The sequence below is a fragment of the Coregonus lavaretus genome (genome assembly GCF_964263955.1).
Source record: "Coregonus lavaretus genome assembly, contig: HAP1_SCAFFOLD_4232, whole genome shotgun sequence".
Taxonomy (NCBI): domain Eukaryota; kingdom Metazoa; phylum Chordata; class Actinopteri; order Salmoniformes; family Salmonidae; genus Coregonus; species Coregonus lavaretus.
Genome location: NW_028157944.1, coordinates 650 through 13025, shown reverse-complemented (window position 1 = coordinate 13025; position 12376 = coordinate 650). Strand labels below are relative to the sequence as shown.

The following is a 12376-nucleotide window of genomic DNA, read 5'->3' as shown; positions in this document are numbered from 1 at the left end:
AGCTGCACAGAATAACCCCCACAACCAGGAGCAGGGCCCCTGCCTCCCAGCCGATGTAGAGCGAGGCCCCACACTCCCCCAAATGGTGCTGGCTGTCCAGGAGACAGGAACAAGGACCAGGATTACAGCCAGGATGAAGAACATTCTGGAGATGATCATCACTTTTGCTTTGGACTTTTTGTTCTTGATGCAGTTGGTGCACTTGGCCCCGACGATGGAGACTCCCAGAACCCAGAAGGTGATGGCGATGATGGTCATGGCTCTGACGGCCTGCTGGTCCTGGGGTAAGGCCAGCATGGAGTCGAAGACCTTACACTGCATCTGGCCCATGCTATGGACCACACAGCTCCTCTATATCATTTCCAAGGTTATATGCGAGGTGACGATGTTGGCTCCGATGAAAGCAGTCACTCTGCAAACTAGAAAACACACACCACTATGGAGATGACCAATACTATGACTCTCAAAGCAATGTCCACCATCTCCTTCCACATTGAAATTGTGTTTTTTACATTAGATAAAAGCACAGCCTCAGAGCTTCAAAATGGCATTTATCAGACATTGTAGTTGGAGGAAACATGGGGAAGTAATGCTGCTTTAAAAGTTGATATACATATAATGTTCAATATTTAGAAAAGGAATACTTTCACTAAATTGCCTAAACTGATTTTCTGAACATTATCTCACCAAGTTCACCCTTTAGAAAGACAATTAACAGTGTTAAATTGCTTATTGTTGTATAAGAAAGATAACCTTTCATTTTGAACATCTACGGTGCTGCTCTACAGCGGTGAGCTGGTGGATACCAGCCAGGATGAAGAATATTCCAACGATGAACCTGGCCTTGACCCTGGTCCTGTTACTCTTGATGCAGTTACAGCACTTGGTCCCAAAGATGGACCCCATCACTCCTAGAGCTCCCAGGATGGTGTAGATGGAGGTGATCTTCTTCAGATCCATCCATATGTCCCTATAGGGGTATACATGAGACTAATGGGATAGGCACAATATAGAGATAGCACAGGGCACTAGGGAGACTGTCCATCCAATGACTCCCATCATCCATTCAAAGACTCCCACAGTGATGCACAGTATGACCCCTCCAATCAGGAGCAAGGCTACAGCGAGGTCCCCAGCTCAGTCTTCCCTCCGATCCACTTGGAGGAGTCACTGATGATTGATCTGGCTACCATGGAAACAGGGATGAGGATGAGAGTTCCGGCCAGGATGAAAAGTATTCCAGAGATAATTATCAACTTGGCCTGAGACATTTCTTCTTTGATGCATTTGGTGCACTTGGTTCCAACCATGGAGACCGTGACCCCCCGAACCTCCAGGATGATGGCAGTGAGGATCATGGCTCCAGCATACTCCATAATGGGGGGCCAATTCCTGATGAAGTTGTGCACTTTACACTGTGTCTGTCCCGTGCTTTGGGTCACACAACTCATCCACAGGCCGCGCAAGTACCCCTCTGTTGGGGTAAAGTTAGCTGCTATGAAGGTTGTCTCTATCCAGGTGGGGAGTGCACAGATCACGATGGTAAGTATTAATCCTATGACTCCCAGGGCAATGCCCACGACCTCCACCATTTCCACGATATCCACAATATCCATGCCCATCAAAATGCTGTATCCCTAACTGCGTCTTGCTCAGCAGATTCGTTCACTCTGATTTTCGAGATCTGAGCCAATCAGAAGACCTCTATAACTGCTCAATGATTTGATGTCACTTAAATATGTTGTCATGGAAACATAAATCCTATCAATACGGATGTGGGGCAGTGTGTTGTTGCGACCCAAATGGAGTCTGAGTATATCAGACATTAGGAACACCTTCCTAATATTTAGTTGCACAACCCCTTTTGCCCTCAAAACAGCCTAAATTCAACGGGCATGGACTCTACAAGATTTTGTATACTCAATGTATATGAAGACACTGGTATGGTGCTGGAGATAATGAATGTGAGATTACAAATTAGCAGTCCACCTTTAAGAAGTTTTAAGACCCACCAAAAAGCAGGTCTTCATGTAAAGCACGTGATAATGGTATGGATTTTGAGAGCAGAAGCACAGCCAATCCAGCAATGAAGCACAGTGCCCATGGAAGGAGAGATGTGCCATTTGTGCCAGTTGATCTGGTATTTAGAAACATAAAAAACTATTGGTTTCCCCCCATTTCATTTAATTTGATTAAAAACCAAGCATAGCCTACCCTCCCCTTAATTAATCAAGGCTGGTTTAGCAGCTTCTTATAGGTACATATTTTCATCCTGGCCATACATTAGCCAAGTAGCCTATGAATGAAGGGGTTTTAAATGGTCTGTTGAGAGTGCCTTGAAATATTTTGGAGTTTTTTTGCCCTCATGCTTTTTCATGATACACAATTCACATACCTGCATACTTAATTTCGCTTGATCAAGTAGGCTATCCATCCCCATTTTCAAAGAGCGCCCCTCGTCCGATTACCAAAGACCCGCTCCTCCAAACTATTCAGTCCTCCTATAATGTCATATTAATGGCAGATTGTTTTGACAATGTGTCTCGGACATAGACAACAATATAATTGACAGGAGCCTAGTATTTTGTATAGAAGTGCAAATGTTACGCGTAAAGACATTTAGGTCTACGTGTGCTCACATTGCCATGGAACGAGATAAATTAGATTCATGATATCTTGCTTCTGAACCCATCCTATTTAGAAATATTGTTTTTTTTTTGAAAATTAGATTGCTTGTTTTTCATTTAATTTGATTAAAAACCAAGCATAGCCAACTCAGTTAAGGCTCTTTTTTTTTTTACACCTGACTGGTGAATGAAACCACTGCAGGGGTATGCTTAAAGATATGAGGTCAGAGAGAGAGAGAGAGAGAGAGAGAGAGAGAGAGAGAGAGAGAGAGAGAGAGAGAGAGAGAGAGAGAGAGAGAGAGAGAGAGAGAGAGAGAGAGAGAGAGAGAGAGAGAGAGAGAGAGAGAGAGAGAGAGAGGGCAAGGACAAGGACAAGGGCGAGAACTAGAGAGAGAGAGAGAGAGAGAGAGGGCAAGGGAGAGAGAGAGAGAGAGAGAGAGAGAGAGAGAGGTGTGCGTTTAATTCCATACCTGTATGAGATGGCAAGGTGAAGCTACTTTATGCATCTCAGATCTACATGATGTGCCTAGAGTGTTATTGATGGACAACCCCACCTCGATTCTGCCATATTGCTTTCACCTATCCATTCCTATCAGATCTGTGAACGGGAGGTAACTTAAGCAGAAGGGGGGAACCTATTGTTTAATCCCAACAAGGAGAGTAAAACAAATGTGTGTGTGTGTGTGTGTGTGTGCCTGTGTTTGTGTGTGTATGTCTACCTGCATTGTAAACTGCATGCGTCTTCAACTATTCCCCCAAGGGAAAAATAACCCACTCTTTCTGAAATAAAAGTAAATTTAGAAGAGTGACCCTCTGAACTACCAGATATCTACTTGGTATGCATACTACAGCTCTGGGTGGTTCTAGAACAGTGACCCTCTGAACTTAAATGTAAAATAAAACAACTTTTCCTCAGGGATAAAACACTCTTCCCTCAGGGATAAAACACTCTTCCCTCTGGGATAAAGGACCCTTCCCTCAGGGATAAAGGACCCTTCCCTCAGGGATAAAACACTCTTCCCTCTGGGATAAAGGACCCTTCCCTCAGGGATAAAGGACAAGGTGGAGGAACCAAACATAGGGATCTAGTCAAAAGTAATTTACTATGTAGGGAATAGGGTTCAAGGACAGGTGTTCACAGGAACACAAAGTAATGACTCAAATCAAAGCAGCATCATGTAGAAGGGTTCATATTCTTCATAAAGGAATGGCTGAGTTCAGGGAAATGTATGTTGGCTATACACTGCCTTTCTCTGTCTGTCTGCGTGCCTGTATTCAGACCCCTTGACTTTTTCCACATTTTGTTATGTTACAGCCTTGTTCTAAAATTGATTAAATTGTATTTGTCCCTCATCAATCTACACACAATACCCCATAATGACAAAGTGAAAACAGTTTTATTTAGATTTTTGCAAATTTGTAAAAAACTAACAAAAAAACATACCTTGTTTACATAAGTATTCAGACCCTTTGCTACAAGACTCCAAATTGATGTCAGGTGCATCTTGTTTCCATTGATCATCCTTGGGATGTTTCTTCTATATAAGGTCCCACAGCTGACAGTGCATGTCAGAGGAAAAACCAAGCCATGAGTTCAAAGGAATTGTCCTTAGAGCTCCGAGACAGGATTGTGTCGAGGCACAGATCTGGGGAAGGGTACCAAAAATTGTTTGCATCGTTGAAGATCCCCAAGAACACAGTGGCCTCCATCATTCTTAAATGGAATAAGTTTGGAACCACCAAGACTCTTCCTAGAGTTGGCTGCCCGGCCAAACTGAGCAACAGGGGAGAAGGGCCTTGGTCAGTGAGGTGACCAAGAACCCGATGGTCACTTTGACAGAGCTCCAGAGTTCCTCTGTGGAGATGGGAGAACCTTCTAGAAGGACAATCATCTTTGCAGCACTCCACCAATCAGGCCTTTACGGTAGAGTGGCCAGATGGAAGTCACTCCTCAATAAAATGCACATTACAGTTTGACAAAAGGCACCTAAAGACTCTCAGACCTTGAGAAACAAGATTCTCTGGTCTGATGAAACCAAGATTGAACTCTTTGGCCTGAATGAAGAATGGTGGTGGCAACATCATGCTGTGGGGATATTTTTCAGTGGCAGGGACTGGGAGACTAGTCAGGATCGAGTGTAAAATGAATGGAGCAAAGTACAGCGAGATCCTTGATTAAAACCTGCTTCAGAGCGCTCAGGACCTCAGACTGGGGCGAAGGTTCACCTTCCAACAGGACAACGACCCTAAGCACACAGCCAAGACAACGCAGGAGTGGCTTCAGGACAAGTCTCTGAATGTCCCTGAGTGGCCCAGCCAGAGCCCTGACTTGAACCCGGTCGAACATCTCTGGAGAGTCCTGAAAATAGCTGTGCAGCAACGCTCCATATCCAACCTGACAGAGCTTGAGAGGATCTGCAGAGAAAAATGGGAGAAACTCCCCGAATACAGGTGTGCCAAGCTTGTAGCTTCATACCCAAGAAGACTCAATGCTGTAATCGATGCCAAAGGTGGTTCAACAAAGTACTGAGTAAAGGTTCTGAATACTTATGTAAATGTTATATTTCCGTTTTTTATTTTTAAACAATTTGCTACAATTTCTAAAAACCTGTTTTTGCTTTTTCATTATGGTGTATTGTGTGTAGATTGATGATGGGGAAAAAAACGATTTAATCAATTTTAGAAAAAGGCTGTAACGTAACAAAATGTGGAAAAAGTCAAGGGGTTTGAATACAAATGCACTGTATAATGGTCTAACAAGACAGACACAGCCTGGGTTTCATATCCTCTTTGTTGTATAATAAGGATGAAGGACCCTTCCCTCAGAGATAAAGTACAGTCGTGAAGAGGGGCACGACAAAGCCTATTCCCCCTCAGGAGACTGAAAACATTTGGCATGGGTCCTCAGATCCTCAAGAAGTTCTACAGCTGCACCATCAAGAGCATCCTGACTGGTTGCATAACCGCCTGGTATGGTAACTGCTCGGCCTCCGACCGCAAGGCACTACAGAGGGTAGTGCGTACGGCCCAGTTCATCACTGGGGCCAAACTTCCTGCCATCCAGGACCTCTATACCAGGCGGTGTCAGAGGAAGGCCCTCAAAATTGTCAAAGACTCCAGCCACCCTAGTCATAGACTGTTCTCTCTGCTACCACACGGCAAGTGGTACCGGAGCACCAAGTCTAGGTCCAAAAAGCTTCTCAACAGCTTCTACCCCCAAGCCATAAGACTCCTGAACAGCTAATAATGGCTACCCGGACAATTTACACTGCCCCCCCAACCCCACCCCGTCCCCCTTTTTTACTCTGCTGCTACTCTGTTTATTTTTTATGCATAGTCACTTTAACTCTACCCACATGTACATATTACCTCAATTACCTCGACTAGCCGGTGCCCCCGCACATTGACTCTCCACCGGTACACCCCTGTATATAGCCTCCCTACTCTTTAGTTATTTGCAGATATTATTTTTTTGCTTAACACTTTTTTTATTTGTTTTACTTTGCATTGTTGGTTAAGGGCTTGTAAGTAAGCATTTTTTGTAATGTCTACACCTGTTGTATTCGGCGCATGTGGCAAATACAATTTGATTTGATTTGATTTGAAATTGAGCTTTTTGGCCATCAAGGAAAACACTATGTCTGGAAAAACCCAACACCTCTCATCACCCCAAGAACACTATGTTCTTCATCGGCAGGGACTGGGAAACTGGTCAGTATTAAAGGAATGATGGATGGCGCTAAATACAGCGAAATTCTTGATGGAAACCTGTTTCAGTCTTCCAGAGATTTGAGACTGGGACGGAGGTTCACCTTCCAGCAGGACAATGACCCTAAGCATACTGGTTTAAGGGGTGGTTTAAGGGGAGTGGTTTAAGGGGAAACATTTAAATGTCTTGGAATGGCCTAGTCAAAGCCCAGACCTCAATCCAATTGAGAATATGTGGAATGACTTAAAGATTGCCGTACACCAGCGTATTGACTTTGGGGGGGTGAATAGTTATGCACGCTCAAGTTTTATTTCTTCTTTGTTTCACAATGAAATATTTTGCATCTTCAAAGTGGTAGGCATGTTGTGTAAATCAAATGATACGAACCCCTCAAAAATCCAGAAGAGTAGAACAGTTCATATTCTTCATAAAGAAATGGCTGAGTTCAGGGAGATGTATGTTGGCTATACACTGCCTTTCTCTGTCTGTCTGTCTGTCTGTCTGTCTGTCTGTCTGTCTGTCTGTCTGTCTGTCTGTCTGTCTGGCTGTCTGTCTGTCTGTCTGTCTGTCTGTCTGTCTGTCTGTCTGTCTGTCTGTCTGTCTGTCTGTCTGTCTGTCTGTCTGTCTGTCTGTCTGTCTGTCTGTCTGTCTGTCTGTCTGTCTGTCTGCCTGCCTGCCTGCCTGCCTGCCTGCCTGCCTGCCTGCCTGCCTGCCTGCCTGCCTGCCTGCCTGCCTGTCTGTCTGTCTGCCTGTCTACACACACAGAAGGTCAGTAGAAATAGAACAGTTGTTTACACTCTATGGGGAGATCTGTAAAGGGCAGATCAAAACAGAGAGTCAGTGTATAGCCAAATACATTTCCTTAAACCCCTTGGATCGTGCTGAGGAATATGAGACCCAACACACACCAACACAATATATTTCATAAGATCCCTCGGTGACCCTACTGCAATAAAGGAGCTGTAAACAAAAATACAACACTGTATGCCGTTCATCCCTGACTTTTTCATTTCTACTGAAAATGACTTTACGAACAGAACCAGATCAAAACTATGTCCTTGTAGTTCCTCACTACTCAGACACAGACACCTATAAGGAACTAGGTAGAAATGGGGAGTCTGGTGATGTCAACTCAACTTCAGAATTACCATCAAATATTAGGAAGAAGTCTGCAGCTGTGACAAAATGGGGAAAAAACAGTTAGGTTTAAATCTAAATCAGTTGGTATGAACAGATAGACCAATTTCTTTTGGACTTTTACATGAAACCATAGTTAGAAATTAATGACGCAGACGTGAAGTTGAGTGTTTATGGTAAATAGGTCAGGCTGGTGTCTGCGTTCGATAAGAGATGTCAGGTGTAAACTTGGCCTAGGGTTGGCAGGACAGAAACAGAGAGGAAGTGATGGGTGTGAAAACAACAAGTAACTTGCACGCAGCTGTCATGGGGCCCTTACCGACTGATTCTGACAGTTGTTTTTACCCAAATGTGTTAGCCACAGCTTTATAGGGTGTTTACATTTCATAATTGCCTGAAATAAAATAAAAACTTAACCCACATGAATAATTATAGCGGTTCATTTACAGGGGAATGTCCGTTTTGGCGGGTAGGGGGTCTCCTCGAAGGCATTTTGAAATGGGCTCCCAAATCGCTAAGTCCACCCTAGCTTACATTGGCGATGATGGAATCTTATATTTGACCCACTAACATCTGGTTAAGAACTCAGACCACGTACGTACTACCTAGACCATGATAAGACCTTGGCCCAGTCCAGAAACAACCCTGGGGTAGGAAGAAGCACGAGGTTCCACCAAATGAAGTCAGGAGACAGCACAAGAGTTGCAATTTAATAGATTTTGCATTTTATTGTAAATAATAATGGAAAAGCAGTATAATTTGGCGGTATTTCCACCACCTATAGAAACATCCCACTTCAACCCCAGCCCTTAGACAGCATGCTTACATCTCCCTCTCAAGTGGTTTTAAAAGGAAGTGGTAACTGTGAGTCTATTCTGTGCATCACTGATTCAACACATGGCAATATTTTTTATGTGGCCATTTTTAGTAAGGGTTACTGATTCAAAAAACAATATCAGTCCCTGAAAGTGCCAGTGTGGGTGCAGGCTTTTGTTCCAGCCAAGCAGTAACACACCTGATTCAACTGATCAAAGTCTGCATTGTAGACTAACATTTTAAGTGTAGCCATTATCAATAATCATATTGCTTTCAACTATGCTGTATGTATTGCTTACAACCTATTGCTTAGAGTGGTAGAATGGCTCAGATAAATTATGGTCGTGTAAGACACGATTTAGGGAATCAGAGACAGTTGTCAACTCAGGCTATTTTCATGAAGCTGCAGCAGAATATGGTCCCTCCTATCAGAAGCAGTGAAGAGGCCCACCTATTAAATTCAGCTGAGAACATCAGGTTATTACTCCGCAGGAAGTTCTCATGGTTCGAGTTTAGTGTCAAGTCAAGGCCAACCAAGAAGATCAAGATCAGGTGGATGAGACCAGCCAGGATGAAGAACATTCCGCCAAAGATAATCACTTCAACTTTAGACATATTCATATTTCTCTGGGTACATTTGGTGCACTGTAGCTGAGATGGAGAGTATCATCCCTAGCAACCCTAGAATAATGGAGAAGTAGGTGATGATCTGAGTTAGTCTGACCTCTCTGTACTGTGGAAAGTCTATCAATCCCGATGTAAACAAAGCACAGGCCACTATGGAGACAATCCATCCCATTACTCCAATAGTGATGCCCACGATCTCCATGCCCATCAAAATGCACTTCCTGGAAGAACAAGGATGTGACTCAACAAAGAGACTCCAGAACAGTGGAGATGTGATATTTCCAGAGAAGATCCTGGATGCTACAGGCCTACAGCTTCATTCTTTGCAAGCAAAGTTCTAAAACAGCAGATTGTTCAACGTTCTTTTCTCACAGATGTTTGTTGCAGAGTTCTTCTGTGATACTAGAGAGCCCGGCCAGTCAGAAGCCCAAGGGCGCTTGACGTCATCTGCTGCCATGGAAACACAACCTGTACAGATGTGGTGAAGTGTGTGGTCGTTACCGTGTGTGAGGAACTGGTGAGCCTGTTTCCACCCCAACTGTTTTGTTGTTGTCCTGTCAGAAGTAAGCAATATGGCAATATTGCACAAGCTCCCCTAAGACTTTTTGAAGACTAATTCTGTGCACTTATATTGAGAAACACTGTGATATGGTAACATAAGATCATATGAGATACCAGTGATGGCATTTAAGTGAGTTGTTAAGTTGGGAATGTCTCTCTTCAAGCAATAGCAGCAGCAGCTGCACCAGACTATGGTCCCAACCACAATATGACATAAACTCCTCTATGACCTTTTGCAGACAGAGCTGTTAGCGAGAGGTTGATTGAGTCGTTGTTGAGTCTGTCTGGATCCTCTTGAAGATGCAGTAGCAGAGTATGGTCCCTCCTATCAGAAGCATGGAGGCGGACCACCTATTGAATTGAGCCAAGTAACCCAAAACACTTGCCTGTGCCCATGCCCAGGAGCAGGGCGGCCGCCCCCAGCCGAAGTACAGCAAGGCCCCCAGCTCAGTCTTTCCTCCAATCCTAGTGGAGGAATCACTGATGATTGAAATGGCTACCATGGAAACAGGGATGAGGATGAAAATTCCGGCCAGGATGAAAAGTTTTCCAGAGATGATTATCAACTTGGCCTGAGAAGTTTATTCTTTGATGCAGTTGGTGCACTTGGTTCCGACCACGTAGACCTTGACCCCCAAAACCCCCAGGATTTACCAACAAAGTTCTAGAACAACATAACATTATCTTCCACATGTTCTCACCTTCTGATTCTACTGTAACTGGAGATCTGGGTTAGTCACAAGGCCACTACATCTACGTGATGCTGGGATGTCACTTAAATATGTTGTCATGAAAACAACCTATTCATTCAGATGTGGGGCAGTATGTGGTTGAGACCCGCTTGAGGGAGATACTGGTGACATTCAGAGTTAGATTGAAACTACATGCTGAAAAACCCTTGAGTGTGTAATAAATAATTGTAAGGTTGGATTGATGGACTGAAATGAACTATACAATAGACTACATAGACTAATGATAACAGTTTCATGGAATTGGCTTGAAATAATTCTACACTATGATATATGTTTCAGTCAGAAGGTCCCAGTCACTGACTGTAGCTTGTGGTTAACGTGGTGAACATAAACAGGAAATGCACGGCAACAACCAGGAAACGCTTTGCAGTCAGATACGTTTTTTATTTGAACATCTGTAACAGAGTTAAACAATCAACTTCTGATTCAATTCTTTCTCTACTTAAATTCATCCCATTTTAAAGAAACATAAAGAGAAGTATCAATACGGATATAGGAAATCAGAGAGGTAACAGTGAGAATATGTCCCTTCATTGTCGTCTCCTCAGGAACTTCTCCTCACAGTCTAAATTAACTGAATGTTTGAACACAATATGTCATAAACTCCCCTTTGACATGTTAAAGAGAAGGTGGAATAATAACGATGTTGCTTTCACACCTATCTAGTCCCTTCTGATATTCTAACATTGAAAAGATAGGATAGAGGCCATTTTTCATCATAGAATTACGTATAGAATCACAATTATTGGATCCCTATGGTTTTTATAACAAGAAGGTACAGCTTCTGGACAGAGACATTAGTGGGAGGCTGATTTAGTCGTTGTTGAGTCTGGGTTCTTCCTCTTCAAGGTGCTGCAGCAGAGTATGGTCCCTCCTATCAGGAGCATGGAGGCGGACCATCTACAGAATTCAGCGGAAAATAATATATACTCCCTCCTGTATTCTGGAATGTTCTGTATCAAGTAACAGACCAAGAAGACAATGGTGAGCTGCAGGATACCAGACAGGATAAAGAATATTCCAACGATGAACCTGGCCTTGACCCTGGTCCTGTTACTCTTGATGCAGTTACAGCACTTGGTCCCAAAAATGGTACCCATCACTCCTAGAGCTCCCAGGATGGTGGAGATGCAGGTGATCTTCAGCATATCCATCCGTATTTCCCAATATGGGCCGAAAATAGTCATATAACAGGGCACTAGGGAGACTACCCATCCACAGATTCCCATCATCCATCCAAAGACTCCCACAGTGATGCACAGTATGAAACCTCCAATCAGGAGCAGGGCGGCCGCCCCCCAGCCGAAGTACAGCGAGGTCCCCAGCTCAGCCTTCCCTCCGATCAACTTGGAGTAGTCACTGTTGATTGATCTGGCTACCATGGAAACAGGGATGAGGATGAGAATTCCGGCCAGGATGAAAGTATTCCAGAGATAATTATCAACTTGGCCTGAGACGTTTGTTCTTTGATGCAGTTGGTGCACTTGGCTCCAACCACGGAGACCGTGACCCCAGAACCCCCAGGATGATGGCAGTGATGATCATGGCTCCGGCATTCTCCATACTGGGGGGCCTGTTCCCCCTGAAGTTGTGCACATTACACTGTGTCTGTCCCGTGCTTTCGGTCACACAACTCATCCACAGGCCGTGGAAGTACACCTCTGTGGTGGTAAAGTTAGCTGCTATGAAGGTTGTCTTTATCCAGGTGGGGAGTGCACAGATCACGATGGTAAGTATTAATCCTATGACTCCCAGGGCAATGCCCATGACCTCCACCATTTCCACGATATCCACGATATCCATGCCCATCAAAATGCTTTATCACTGACTGTGTCTCGCTCAGCAGATTTGTTCACTCTGAAGTTCGTTGCTGAGGTCTTCTATAAGATTGGAGAGCTGAGCCACTCAGAAAACCTCTATAACTGCTCAATGCTGTGATGTCACTTAAAATATATTGTCATGGAAACATAAATCCTATCAATACGGGTGTGGGGTAGTATGTGGTTGCGACCCAAATGTGTGAAAAACTTTTTCAGATAAACTTACACCCACGGCCTGTTCTGAGAATAAATGATAAAGGTACGTGTCACACCTTCCTAATATTGAGTTGCACCCCCCCTTTTGCCCTCAAAACAGCCTCAATTCAA

At 43.9% G+C, this 12376-nt stretch overlaps 1 protein-coding gene across 1 annotated transcript; it reads right to left on the bottom strand.

The window, feature by feature from the left end:
• Positions 1-351: 351 nt before the first annotated feature.
• On the bottom strand, positions 352-1616 carry LOC311124624 (claudin-4-like; the record flags this gene model as incomplete). The annotated part of the gene is made up of 3 exons (XM_084198737.1): positions 352-419; positions 774-970; positions 1123-1616. The coding sequence occupies 3 exons, from the start codon at positions 1614-1616 to the stop codon at positions 352-354; spliced, it is 759 nt and encodes a 252-aa protein (XP_084054863.1).
• Between the last annotated feature and the right edge of the window lie 10760 nt (positions 1617-12376).